The following is a 14,206-nucleotide window of genomic DNA, read 5'->3' as shown; positions in this document are numbered from 1 at the left end:
GTAAATAGTGATATTCTAAAAGCTAGAAGCAAACTCTTTGTATGCTATTATCTGAATTTAAGAAGGGAAAAAAATAATTGAGCTACACTCTGAAAAAGTTTGTTACACACTACTTAAGTGCATTGATGAAGAACCCTTATCTCTGTTGTCAGTGTTTGCAGCTAAAGCATCCTTCTTCCATAGCTCGGGTGGGGGAGAATAGACCTATCACAATTGCCTTAGAGCTCAGGTTATTGGCAAAGTCGGCATATGCAATCCAGTTGTAGTGCTCATTAGCATTTTTTCTGTGTGAATTAAAATAGATTTAGATTAGAGATGGTTGATACCAGGTGTTCTGCCTCAAAGAATCGGAAATTTGTGCTGTTTCTTCCTGTCAGGTGCTTGTTCCTTATACAGCTTACTGTTTCTCAGAGCAGCTGGTTAAGCTTCTTAACTTCTGTTGGTGGATGGTATCCAGCACTTTTTGCACCCTCCTTTAGAAATAAATCTGACTATAAATACTTCTGATGTTCACTGAAATTGCTCTAATGGGACACTTAGCATGATTCTTAACTGGATTGAAATGTGTAAATATATTAGTTACTACTAACTTTTTCTGTACAGTGCCCCCAGAGAAGCCCAAGAACTTAAGTTGCATTGTGCATCAGGTGTCAAAACTCACGTATCCTATGACTTGTACCTGGAACCCTGGAAGGCATACATTCCTGGACACTCAGTTTAGGTTGAAATACAGATGGTAAGTAGCCCTCTATAGAATATCTAAATAATTTTGAAGAGTATTTGAAGGCTAAACCAAACTTCCTTGAAATTCTGTGATACTTTGGAAGAGTTCTTAACTTAAATCCAGTATTCTGAAGCATTGCTGTCTTTTTGGGGCAGAATGGAAGAGTCAAAGAAGTTCACGTTTCAAGTAATTTTAAGTCAGACTTGAAATTTTATTCCTGCACTTGTTTTGGAGTAACAGCTATCTCGTACCTGAAGAATGGAAAAATATGTGATTACTGTGGCTTGAGTACAATACACCTAATCATTAGGCGGCTGGACCTAAATTATATATTTTACATTTTTCTGTGGTGACTGTTCTATCCCATTCTAAACAAGTAGAAGATGTCCCTGCTTATTTCAGGAGGGTCGGACTAGATGAGCTTTAAAGGTCCCTTCCAACCCAAACCATTCCATGATTCTAAGTAGAGAAACCAACATATAGTGACTGGATTTCGTAGAGGTATTATCTACTCTGTACTTCCTAAGAACTCAGAATGGTGTTTGTCCACAATTAATCCTAACATGAAAGCTTCAGCAAAAGTATTTCTCCTGTGAAAGCAAATTAACTTAAGTATTTTTCAAACTCTTCAAATGGTCTCTTGTAGTTTAAAATGGAGTGGACAGAATTGTTGCTCTGCCTTGGAAACAGGAAAGACTGCCTACAGCTTTCCATCTACCCCATTCCACTAAAGTGTTTTGATAACAAGTTTAGTAGAAAGTATGGATAGATAGAAAATGTTAATGTTTTGCAAATCTCCTGATACCCCTAGAACTATGTGCTGTTAGTATAGCAGAAGATGGTGAACAGAAATGATGACGCATTGCAGCTGTAACACTGTACTTTCTAAGGGTATGCAGGTAATACGGACTACATCTTCTAATGCATGAATATGCTTCTAGTTACTAGCCATATTGCTTTTGAGTAAATGTATCAATTCTCGATCTTCATTTTTTTTAAGTTAAGTCAGGTTTTTATACAACTTTATAATTACAATAATGTGGCTTGTGCTTTTGAAGATATGTGACTTGAAGTCAAGAGATTTTATTCTAGTTTCTGTTCTAATGCAATCATGCATTTGTGGCTGAACAAGCTGTTCCAATCTCTTCACCTTTTCTTCTTGCCCCTCTGCTTACAGAGGTAATGGCAGAGGGGAAACATACGAGCTAAACTGATTGATCACTCTGATCTACTTAAAAAGATTCTCTAAAGGAAACCAAACTTACTGCTTTATACCTTGTTTTTCCTTCTCTTTTTAGGCCACAAGAGAACTTTCCTGACTGTATACCAAAAGTTGTAAACAATTCTTGTACGATTACTGATGTTCAGTTCTTTGTTAACCTGGAGGTCTGGGTAGAAGCAGTAAATGCTCTTGGGAAGGCTGAATCTGATCCTCTTGTTCTTGATCCCATTGAGATTGGTAACTATATGTCTCTTAATAAAGCTTTAGTAGTACATAACTGCTGCTTCTGTGCATATCGCTGAATTGGTATGTTAACGTTTCTTCACTACGGAAATTAACACTGCCAAAATATTGTTGACTAAAACTTGAACTGTGCTGGACAAAGGTAGGGAAGGTGAGATATTTGATCACAAATCAGATAGCAAGTTCTTGTTGAGCAGTCTGCTTTAGAAACTAGTGTGAAGCAGTAGGCATTTGAGCTTGTGAAAGGTTTTGACTGTAGTGTTACTGTATAGTGTACCAACTGCTAGAGTCATGATAAAATACAGCTGTAGATTTGACTCTAACTCCTTCTCTTCTAGTTAAGCCTCTGTCTCCACACAACTTATCAGTCAACTCAGGAATACTACCTACTGTTCTGAAGCTTTCCTGGGAGAATCGGATTTCAACAGCTGTGATGAAGCTGAAATTCAATATTCGCTATAGGATCATTGGTGACACAAACTGGATGCAGGTAATACTACTAATGTCCCTTGTCACTCTTCTGCTGTAACCCAGTCATTTGTCAAACTGCAGAAGAAGTTCCCTCACTGCTACAGTTCAGAGGATTCACTTTATTATCCTTAGGCCTCATGTGGCCTCCGAAGGTAGCTTATCTGGCCTGTTCATGAAGGTTGTGATCTAGGGGTTTTTTTGGCACAATCTAGAGTACAGTGACCTGTCTTTTCTTTGTGGACTTCTTTGCTGTCATGTTGCAGTGTGTTCATTTTGAATTTTTATTTGTACATGCAACATCTAGATCATTCATGAACTTTCATCATCCCATGCACATGCAAAATTACTGATCTGAATGTCATTTAAAGCTTGGACAAACACTGTACAGTGCTGAGATGATTTTTGGAACTTGCTGTACCTGCACTTGGGTCACAATAACCTCATGTAACGCTAGATGCTTGGGGAAGAGTGGCTGGAAAGCTGCCCAGCGGAAAAGGACCTGGGAGTGTTGGTTGACAGCTGCCTGAATATGAGCCAGCAGTGTGCCCAGGTGGCCAAGAAAGCCAATAGCATCCTGGCTTGTATCAGAAATAGTGTGGCCAGCAGGGAGGTGATCATCCCCCTGTACTTGTCACTGGTGAGGCTGCACCTCAAATACCGTGTTCAGTTTTGGGCCCCTCACTGCAAGAAAGACATTGAGGTGCTGGAACGTGTCCAAAGAAGGGCAACGAAGCTGGTGAAGGGTCTAGAGAACAAGTCCTATGAGGAGCGGCTGAGGGAACTGGGGTTGTTTAGCCTGGAGAAGCAGAGGCTGAGGGGAGACCTTATCTCTCTGTACAACTACCTCAAAGGAGGTTGTAGCAAGGTTGATGTTGGTCTCTTCTCCCAAGTAACAAGCAATAGGACAAGAGGAAATGGCCTCAAGTTGCGCCAGGGGAGGTTTAGATTGGATATTAGGAAATTTTACTTCACTGAAAGGGTTATGAAGCATTGGACCAGGCTGCCCAGGGAAGTGGTTCAGTCACCATCCCTGGAGGTATTTAAAAGATATGTAAGTGTGGCACTTACAGACACAGTTTAGTGGTGGACTTGGTAGTGTTAGGTTACCGGTTGGACTTGATGATCTTAAAGGTCTTTTCCAACCTACATGATTCTATGATTCTATACAGTATGGCTGTCCTGCATAAGCCCGGATGTCCTTCCTTTAGCCTGATGCAGTCCAGGAAGTGGAAAAGCATAAGCAATATGCCTTACCTCTAGTCCACTGTAGTATGTTCATGTCATCAAGAGTTGTGGTTTTTTCTTCTACATCAGTCTATGGACATATTTTTCAATAGCTTCTCCGTTTTGGCTTTCTTTAAGCCTTCTCTCAGAGCAGCAGTATTCCAGAAACACTCTTTTCATCAAGATCTTCCCATCATTTGTTTCAGTATGGAGGCCCAAAAGTACTCTTAATTTCATGACTTGTTGGAAGGCAGACTGCTTCTGACTTACCAAAATACGGTGTTTGAAGCAGGTAGCATAACACAGCTGCTTGTGATGAATGTAGTGTATTCCTTTAGAGGAACTTTTCAAGCTTTAGATGCAGAGATTAATTATTAAGGTCACCTGTATTCATATTGTAAAGAACACTGTCCCACACAGCTTATTCTGCAACTCCAGGATCTGTTGTTACATTGTCCTGTTAAGTCCTTTTAACTTGTCTTGCCCTTGTAATGTGCACAAGACCATTGAAATAGTAACTTTTAGAACAACTGAGCTTGCTTAGCTGTGGTAAAACTTGACTATTTTGACAATTCTTTGCACTCAGGATTAACCTCTTCAGTGTCCTGCATGTGTGTTTAATCTGCAGTCATTCCTCTTGCAGGGTTGCTCACTATAAAAACCCCTTAATTGCAAGTGAAATAACATGTGAAGGAGTCAGTGTGTGTGTACCTACATACATCTATTATCTATGTCACACATCTGTTTGTACATATGCAGTAATAATACTTCCTGGCATTCAGTTGCTAATCTAAGATAAAGGAAAGAGCTTATGAAAATAAACTCATTTATTAGCAAAAGTATAAACTACTTTAAAACAAACTGTTTCCAATGTCAGTTAAGAAACACTGTTCTGTATCAGTGGAAGCAGTGATCCTGGATTCTGTAGCTTTATAGGAGGCTTCTAGCACAGGTATTTTGCAATTAATCAAGCAGATAACCTAGCAAAGTTCTGAAGCGCAAGGTGGGATATTACAGATCAGTAAGTAGGGGAATTATATGGGAAGGAAGGAGAGGTAGACATAAACTAATTAAAAAAGAAAACAGAGTATCAGAGATTGTCCTGAGATAGCTGCCTACCTATTCTAGTGTATGTATTGTATTATAGCTGGTAAATACACACAACTGTGACTGATCCCTTACCAAACCATGGTTGAGAATTGAAGCTTTTGGAAATAAGAGGGGAGAAAAACTATGTTGTTTGTATTGGGTGTGTATGCAGTGGGGAGCCCTCTTGGATGTGAGCTGTAGTAGCACAGAACTCAGCTTTACAGTTTTTGATCAGTGCCTCAAATCTTTCTTGCATTTATAGGTTCCTCCTGAAGATACAGCTTCACCAAGAACTTCATTCAGTGTTCAAGGGCTCAGACCCTACACAGAGTATGTCTTTTCAATTCGTTGCATGAAGGAAGATGGAGTGGGCTACTGGAGTGACTGGAGTGAAGAGAAAACTGGGGTCACCACTGAAGATAGTAAGTAATATAAGGAAGTAGGTCACTGACTTTCAAAATGTGTGAGTGCTCAGCAATTTGGCAATAGCCAGCTGAAATTGTGTATCCTTGCTTAAGCTGTTTGGTTATACATGCAACAAGGTTCTCCTAAGTTACTTTCAGTACTGACTGATTTGACCCATGCATTCTAAGGAGCATGAGAATAGCTTCCCATAAAGCTAGTCTAGAGGTGCTCCCCAAAAACAGCTAAAATGGGAGGCAGGGAAGAAAAGCTTTCTTCACAGAAAGTTATATTCTCGAAGTCTTTTAGAAGATATGTAGGCTTTATGCTTGTTTCTGTTGTTCTGAAGGTTATCATCTGTAACAGAAGCTATTCTGCTTGTGTGAAAGGCTTGTGGGGTTTTTTTGTAGACAGACTGCCTTAGTTTACAAACAACTCGCTGTTTAGGAGGCCATTAGATAGTCATAGGTGAACAAGCATAAGTAAGTATGAAACAGAAGATTGTAGTCATATAGGGTACATGGGCTTCTTCACAAACTTAGTAAAGCAATGGTATGAAATAATGTGCATAGGGGAAGTGTAGACTCTTATGCACCAAAGCATCTAAATAAAACACTCTGGTTTACTCAACGTTCCCAAGGTATTCTGCATCTACAACACTTTCTTGCTTGTCAGAGTCACAGCTGCCTCTGCACTGTCTTGTACCCACTTGTTTACAACACTGACGCACAGTAATCAAGAGTCTTGCTGTGCATCGTGGATATGGTTTTCACTCTGGGAGGCGTAAGGGAGAGAATGCCATCTGTAAACTGCTGACTTTAGGCAAGATTGAGACTATGTGGATAATGGTTTTACTTTGGCAATATTTAATCACAAAAATTACTGTTTCTTTACAATTTCCCTTCTTGATGGCATAATCATTGGAATTGTCATCTTGTAGTTATGACTTGTAATATCCTGTCCCTTTGCAGTAGGGGTGAACACTGAATTGCTGCTATCAAGATTTAATGAGGAAAACTTCTTAATAGCATCAGCTCTTTGGGTGCAATATTTGGATCATGTTTTGTCTTGCACAAAAGGACTTTGCAAGCAGGATATATACAACTTCAAAGTATAAACCAATTAGTACTAAAAATACACAAAAGATAGCAAACCACTAGGTGAAGCTTTAAGTTCATAGCCCTGAAAAAAACTTGCTTAAGAGCCTCAATCAAGTGTCAGCCTTCACTGCTTTGTGGAACAAATCCTCAGCATTGCAGAGTTGCTGCCATGCACCAAATCTGTTCACACTACAACCAGCTCATCAACTTGGCTGGCCTTTCAACTCCTTGTGATGCTCCAGTCAGCAGTTATGACATTGTCTGTTTCCACTGAACTGTATGTTCTACAGGTGTGCTGCATTGCCCTGGACTTAGCCATATTCCTTCAGGACAGGGGCACAGAGACTGTTAGGGCACTCAGTGTCTTCTAAGATCTGTGTCCACAGCATTCCACAGCATGTTTAACTTCATTGATTGCTTCCAGTTGCTCATGAACACATGCATTGCTTGAAATATACTGTGGCATTGTTGTGGTTTAACCCCAGCTGGCAACTAAGCACCACACAGCCGCTTGCTCACTCCTCCCTGGTGGGATGGGGGAGAGAATCCAAAGAGTAAAAGGGAGAAAACTCGTGGGTTGAGATAAAGACAATTTAATAGGGAAAGCAAAAGCTGGGCACACAAGCAAAGCAAGGAACTCATTCACTCCTTCCCATCAGCAGGCAGGTGTTCAGCCATCTCCAGGAAAGCAGGGCTCCCTCATGTGTAATGGTTACTTGGGAAGACAAACGCCATCGCTCCGAACGTCCCCCCCTTCCTTCTTCTTCCCCCAGCTTTATACACTACTGAGCATGATGTCGTATGGTATGGAATAGCCCTTTGGCCAGTTTGGATCAGCTGTCCTGGCTGTGCCCCCTCCCAACTTCTTGTGCACCTGTCAGAGCATGGGAAGCTGAAAAGGCCTTGACCAGTGTAAACACCACTTAGCAACAACTAAAACATCCCTGTGTTATCAACACTGTTTTCAGCACAAATACAAAACATAGCCCCATACTAGCTACTAGGAAGAAAATTAACTCTATCCCAGCCAAAACCAGGACAGGCATTAAACTAACTACTATTCACTGTGTTATGAATTTAATATACTTCACAGCTCATGGAAGTCATTGCAGTATTTCCCCACTAGAGAGGCTCTCCTGCAAGTTTGTTCTTAACTACAGCAACTGTGCCTTCTGCCACTGAGTTGTGCCAAAACCATTAGTTGAGTATGTTTAGTGTTTTGCGTTACTGATTTTTTTGTTGTTGTTGTTGGCTGGGGTTTTTTGCAGCATTTCATGACTTAGCAATTGTTGCAGCAACTGTAAACTCGTACAAAATAAAGTTGCACAACAGTAACTGAGCAGTAATTATTGGAACACTGACATTAAAAACACACCCATGCATTTGTTACAGTATGAAAAATCCTGTTCTCAAATAGTGCATTCTTGCATTTTCCACTAACAGAACAAAAATACATGCAGTGTATATACAGACACAACCTAGACCTATGCATTTGGCTCTTTAATTGCTCTCCAAATAAAAGCCCCAGGCTTTGATGTAAAATTTACCTTTCTGTGGTCTATTTTTCCTTTTGGCATTCATCTGAATAGCCCACTTAGACTGAACTGGAACTAATTTAATGTCTTTAATAGATGCTTGAGAGGTGCTAACTGGTATCTTCTTGAATCTGAACCTCTATTGGTGTCAGAACACCCTACATTAGTGTCTTGCTTCTTGCTGAAGGTAAAATGAACTAATTTCGGTGTGCAGTAAGCTGTTGAGGAATACCTGTGCCATTAGTTGTGATACACTGCTGTGCTGGTTTTGGCTGGGATAGAGTTAATTTTCTTCCTAGTAGCTGGTATAGTGCTGTGTTTTGGATTTAGTATGAGAATAATATTGATAACACACTGATGTTTTAGTTGTTGCTAAGCAATGTTTACACTAGTCGAGGACTTTTCAGCTTCCTATGCTCTGCCAGGTGCAGAAGAAGCTGGGAGGGGGCACAGCCAGGATAGTTGATCCAAACTGGCCAAAGGGCTATTCCATACCCTATGATGTCATGTTCAGCATATAAAGCTGGGGGAAGAAGAAGGAAGGGGGGGGCATTCGGAGTGATGGTGTTTGTCTTCCCAAGTAACCATTATATGTGATGGAGCCCTGCTTTCCTGGAGATGGCTGAACACCTGCCTGCTGATGGGAAGGAGTGAATGAATTCCTTGCTTTGCTTTGCTTGTGTGCACAGTTTTTGCTTTACCTAATAAACCATCTTTATCTCAAGCCATGAGTTTTCTCACTTTTACTCTTCTAATTGTCCACACCCATCGTGTGGTGCTTAGTTGCTAGCTGGGGTTAAACCATGACAACTGCAAATGTAAATACAGTCTGTTTTCTGCTGGTAGAACAGCATTTCAACAAATTGTTGTAGCATTTCAACAAATCTGTTCCTTCCTAATGATAACAGGATAGTCGCACTTTTTCTACATTGCTTGCTAATCAGTTAGCATTTTTTTGCTATTGTAGCAATATGTTGACAGTAAAATAATTTCCTGTTCTGAGTTTGCTCACAGACAACTTCAGAGGTGTGGTCACCTCTTGCAAATGCCTAGGTACACTTGCAAATTTATAGGATAGTGGGATAACTTTAAGTTGGAAAGGAGCTCATGAGGTCTGTAGTTCCCTGATCCTTTTTCTACCAAGTGTCAAGCTCAGAGAACGGACTTGAGGTTGCAGTTTTGGCAAAACCTGTACCAAAATTTTATTTGTCAGTTTTTACTGCACGGTTGCCTATTGCAAAGATTAAATGAAACAAGCAGACACTGCACACTTTGTTATTTATACCATTATTATTGCCCTCAATCAAATTATAAAACTGACTTTTAGGTGTTGTGCTTTGTCTAAGACTGTTAGACCCATATCCCAGAAGATTCCACATCTGCTTGCCTTCTGTATGCAAAAGATATGGTGTTTGTCTCAGTAGCAAGCTGCCAAGATACAGGTGTATCTATATTCTATATAGATACTATATTCAGGAAGGTATACTTCTGTATTTCTGTATGGCTTTATCCAAGTGTTATGTTTCCAAGTGTTAAGTACTGTAACTTATCAAGTGAAGTTTCAACGGAATCCTTAAATGCAAAGGCATAAATGTACAATCATGATGCTGAAGAGTAATGCAAGCATTCCGGCAATTTTGAAATCTTTTGGCAATTGTTTTACTACCTAATCCTTATCAGGAAACATCTACTTTGTACCTCCGAGTAGTAACTGTCGCCAAGGGTCTTTATATCCAGCAGAGCAGGTTTGCTGCATAGCTGTGTATATTACAATAATATGCACTGTGATTTCTGGGGATTCTAGAATTAATGAATCATCCTCAAAGGGATTTGATTTTAAAAGCTTATTTGGCTTCCTCCTGAATCATCAGTAGCAGAAGCATTAGGAATCACTTGCTGATTTCTGACTTTAAAGATAATTAAACAATGTGGGGATTTAACGTCTTGTTTTTCCGGGAACTTGGTTATTATCAGTTAGAAACTGTTCTCTTCCAATTCTAGGGTTGTGAGGAGTGAAACTACTTTAGCTTGGTCCCGCTTCCATTTCATTGCTACTTTGATAGCCTGCAAGATTGGCTTTCTTTCTGGCCTATACAGACCTACCCCATATGGAGCTAATGAATGGACCTTCTGGTTGTGTGCTTGACACCCAGTAGGGAAACTATTCTTCCCTCCAACTGCTACAAATACTTTGTGATATCTGTTTAGCTTCTAAGTCAGCCTGATTGATTTTTTTTTTTTAAATGCGCTTTAACCTTTCCTGCTTGCACTCTTCCTGGTCTCCTTTCTGTAATATCCTATCTGTTCCTTAGTGCCTTCCAAGGCGCCCTCTTCTTAAGCAGTCTATTCAGTGCAGGATTTCAGTGTATGTCTTTAAACAGAGTTAAACCAATACAGGTTTCATTGTCAAAACACCACTTTGTGCTTGGAGCTTAACTGCACTGGATCAGAAATCTGTCCTTATTTATCCTAATTGAGTTCCCAGTAATGAATTTTGATTGAATTCACATGTCATGTTATATTGGAGAAGTAAGAGAAAGATTGTAGTATATACCCTACTTGCTTAAACAAAATGGAATTTATGTGTGCATAATGGCATTGCTTCAGCTCTACACAAAACTTACTTTCTCTGGGGGGGATGCTGTAACATATTCTTTCAGTATTCTAGTCACTTCTTTTCAATTCCTAATGACAATATGGTTTTGTTTTCTGTGGTTACTATCTCAACCTGAGCAATGAGGATTTCAAGACTGCCTGCCTATTTAGGCTGTGTTGCTGTTCTGCTGTGGTGATGGGCTTTGCAAAAATACTGCTGTTAGTGATTAAGTACCAGTGTCTTATTTTACGCTCAGAACAAAGGTGTTATAGTAGGAAATTAATGTAAGGCACGTCATGTTGCATTCATGATCTATGTTAGGCAAGATGTGTAATTGCTTCTGTTTCATGTGAATCAGATCAAGATACTCAAATGAGATTGTTAAGAAAGAGCTCTCTTTGCCTCAGTTCCCAGTTCTTCCCTCCTGATGTAAAGCATAATAAGAGACAAGATGCACACTGTAGCCTTGATACTGTGTTTTGGACATAAAACAGCCAAAAACTCGTAATGATTAATATAAAAAATGCAGTAAAAGAGCTCCTAGAGAAAATACAGTCTAGCAAGATTATAAATATAAATGCATTTTAAGGTCATCTTTCTATTAGGGCTAATGTCCTCACAAAGGATTGGCCACTTTTTATTGCTTTATGCACTGTAATAGATTGATTCATTCTACTTTGAAATGAAATTTGTAGTGGAAATAATGCTTGAATTTTTTACAGTACCAATGCCAGAAAGTATTGTAGTATTGTACAAAAGTACTGCAGTTCTGTTACCCTTTTTAGCATAAAGGATATAGGAAACTTGGGGAATTCTGACAGGAGAAATTTGTCTCCTTGTTACCTTTTCTGTACTTTCCTTTTTTAGGTGACTTGATACTGAGGGGTAGGGAGAGTGTTGCAGCTACAGGCCATAGCAAGATTTGCAGTATACAGACGTGCAGGGCTGTGCCTCCGGACACGGACTGCATAGTGCAGGTTTGGTCATGCCTCACTCAGCACTGTCACCGTCAGCCCATTGTTGCAGATGCTTAGCATGGTGACTCTCAGTTATTTTGATACTGTACACTTGGAACTGGTGTTTTGCTCATCCCTTCAGGAAATCTTTCCATGCAGGTGTTCCACTTAATATACCAAGCATTATTTTCTCTGAGGAACTAAGGAAACACTTTTTGTATATGCTTTTTTTTAAAAAAAAAGTAAGCATCTAATGATAGTCAAAGGATGCATTCAAACAGATTAAATGAAAATATTTCTACTATTAAACATTGTTTCTTTCATCAGAACCATCTAAAGGACCACCCATATGGAGGATCATTGATGCATCTCGCTCACCAGCTTCCTGGACTGTGCATCTGATGTGGAAGGTAAAGCAACACGATAAACTGCAGGAACTGAGCATTCTTTTATAAAACATGAGGTTTTAAGTGCAAAATTTACCTCAACAAACTTGAGTAGATAGTTGGGATAGTACAGGTTTGATTGATATGAGAAGTGACTTTAGTATTCTTATTATAATAATTAGTTACGAAAAATTAAAAGTACAAATGTAAAGGCCATCAGTTAACTAACACACATCTGTGATCCAGAGTATACAGAATACACTTTCAGATTCCTGACTTGTCCTTAAGCAGTCTGTGGAATTGGAAACTTTCACTTGAACAAAGTAAACCTTCATGTTATGCCTTCCGCTGTGTCCTAAAACTTTTGTAACACTGTCTGGACAGGGGTACTCCAGCTGCAAAATCCATTAAGCCTAGAGACATTCCAGAGGCCAAACTTATTAAATACAGCACTGCACATTTGCATGCAGTAGGCTGCTGTGTCTAGTTGGCTGATTGGTCCAGGGCTGAGAAAGTGAATGCAATTATGATCAGTCCCCATCTCCTGCTTGCTTTTGGTCTATGAACTTTGTCACATTTGATCTAACTGTCTTTTTATTATTACTTTTTCCCTATTACTAGGTGGCTTGTGTGAAGTTACATGTATATTGATATGGCGGCGTTTTCTGACGTAACTCATATGCCATGTGCTACTTCTGACATTATTAGCTTAGAATAGAAAAAGTGGTGCTACTTTAAAGTTTCAACAATTTTCTCTTAAGTTATCTGAAAACTAATATCGTTACACAGGAACATAGTATTTTTCTGTGTTATTAGATAACACAGAAACAAGTATTTTTCAGTGTGTAATAAAAGAAGACGACTTGGGCTGTTTTGCATTCGCGTTCAACACAGCTTAAGACGCGGGATTCCTTTTATGTAATTGTGTTGTAAAGTCACATAAAATGCAGGTTTTATCAACACATGTTCTACAGTCTTTACAATCTTTCTTGCAATCTTTAGCTTTTATTAAACTACTAGGTAGGATTGTGAGCCAAGAAAAAGAGGACTTAAACCAGAAATAGTTCTGGAAGTTACTGCTTTACAGAAATGAATGCAGGTTATTTGCATTTTCCTTAAATATGCAGTTATTTGATCTACGTAACTTGTCTTGCTCTCAGATTTTTAAATTATGCATCAGACAATAAAGGTTAAGTCATGGTTGTTCAGTATCAGTCTAATCAAAGATGTGTTTCTAACAGGCATTGGAGCCATTTGAAGCCAATGGAGTAATCTTGCATTATGAAGTTACTGTCAGAGCTAAATCATCTCTCTCCAGTCCACCAGAGAAATACAACGTTAATACCACCAACCTTACACTAAAGCTGCCAAATGGAACTTACGAAGTAACTGTGATTGCCCATAACAGAGTCGGGGCATCCCCTCCATCAGTTTTACTTATCCCAGCAAGTAATTCAAAAAGTTAGTGTCCTAGTAATGTCTCTTTCAAATGCATGTGCATGGCTTTTGTTATAAGAAATCTTCAGTGTTGTAAAATGATACCTTTTACATAGACACATAATTAAAGTATTACTGCATGTATCTACAGTCTTATGCTTTATAATTATGCTACCAGTTGTATACTAGGGAATGTGTGGATTTATGTACTCACAGGTTCATTTGAAGCTATATGTGCTATTTTGCTGTTCTTTTTGATCCTTAGAGCTACTATGCACTATATTCCGTATTGTTTCTTTTCTTAGCATAGCAGACATTTTTGTTTTCTTTTTAAAAAATCAAAGGGTTGGAGTAGCAAGCATCCTTTACTTCATGTGTATACCATCTTGTCATTGTTCTTCTTCCTTCTGCTTTCTGATCTCCTTCTTCCCCACCCACCCCCCCACCCCCGCCCCTTGTCACAGTCTCACTCTCCCACATTTTCAGTATCTTGCCTGGTTGCTTTGTCATCTACTTCCACTGTTTCCCTACTGTTCACATTCCTTTCGTTGTGCAGTAGTAGTAACTACAAACTGGTTTCTCCTTACTTCCAGCCTCCTCTTAGACAATCTGAACCCTACCAGGACAGGAAGCAAAAAATAAGTATACAGACAGATGCTGCTTTCAGTGTAAACACCAAGGGAGAGCCACAGGTTCTAAAACTATTAGCTGAACTAATTAAGGGTATGTTTCAAACAGAGTAGCATTGCAGCCAAAAGTACTTGGTAAGGTACATGTGTGAGGTTTAGAATGGGAATTTAGAAGTGTCTCAGGGTTTGATT

The 14,206-nt window shown here is 39.4% G+C and overlaps 1 protein-coding gene across 5 annotated transcripts in view; it reads left to right on the top strand.

The window, feature by feature from the left end:
* IL6ST (interleukin 6 cytokine family signal transducer) overlaps positions 1–14,206 on the top strand; it is a 37,920-nt gene that overhangs the window by 10,694 nt on the left and 13,020 nt on the right. For all 5 annotated transcript variants that reach the window (XM_072861001.1, XM_072860997.1, XM_072860999.1 and 2 more), the window contains exons 4-9: positions 604–736; positions 2,023–2,183; positions 2,528–2,679; positions 5,236–5,395; positions 11,890–11,972; positions 13,190–13,409. In XM_072861001.1, coding sequence (XP_072717102.1) covers positions 604–736; positions 2,023–2,183; positions 2,528–2,679; positions 5,236–5,395; positions 11,890–11,972; positions 13,190–13,409 — 909 coding nt within the window. The remainder of the gene's footprint in view (positions 1–603; positions 737–2,022; positions 2,184–2,527; positions 2,680–5,235; positions 5,396–11,889; positions 11,973–13,189; positions 13,410–14,206) is intronic.

The sequence above is a fragment of the Ciconia boyciana genome, chromosome 4, assembly GCF_034638445.1.
Source record: "Ciconia boyciana chromosome 4, ASM3463844v1, whole genome shotgun sequence".
Classification (NCBI taxonomy): Eukaryota; Metazoa; Chordata; class Aves; order Ciconiiformes; family Ciconiidae; genus Ciconia; species Ciconia boyciana.
This window is presented reverse-complemented; position numbering and strand designations above follow the sequence as displayed.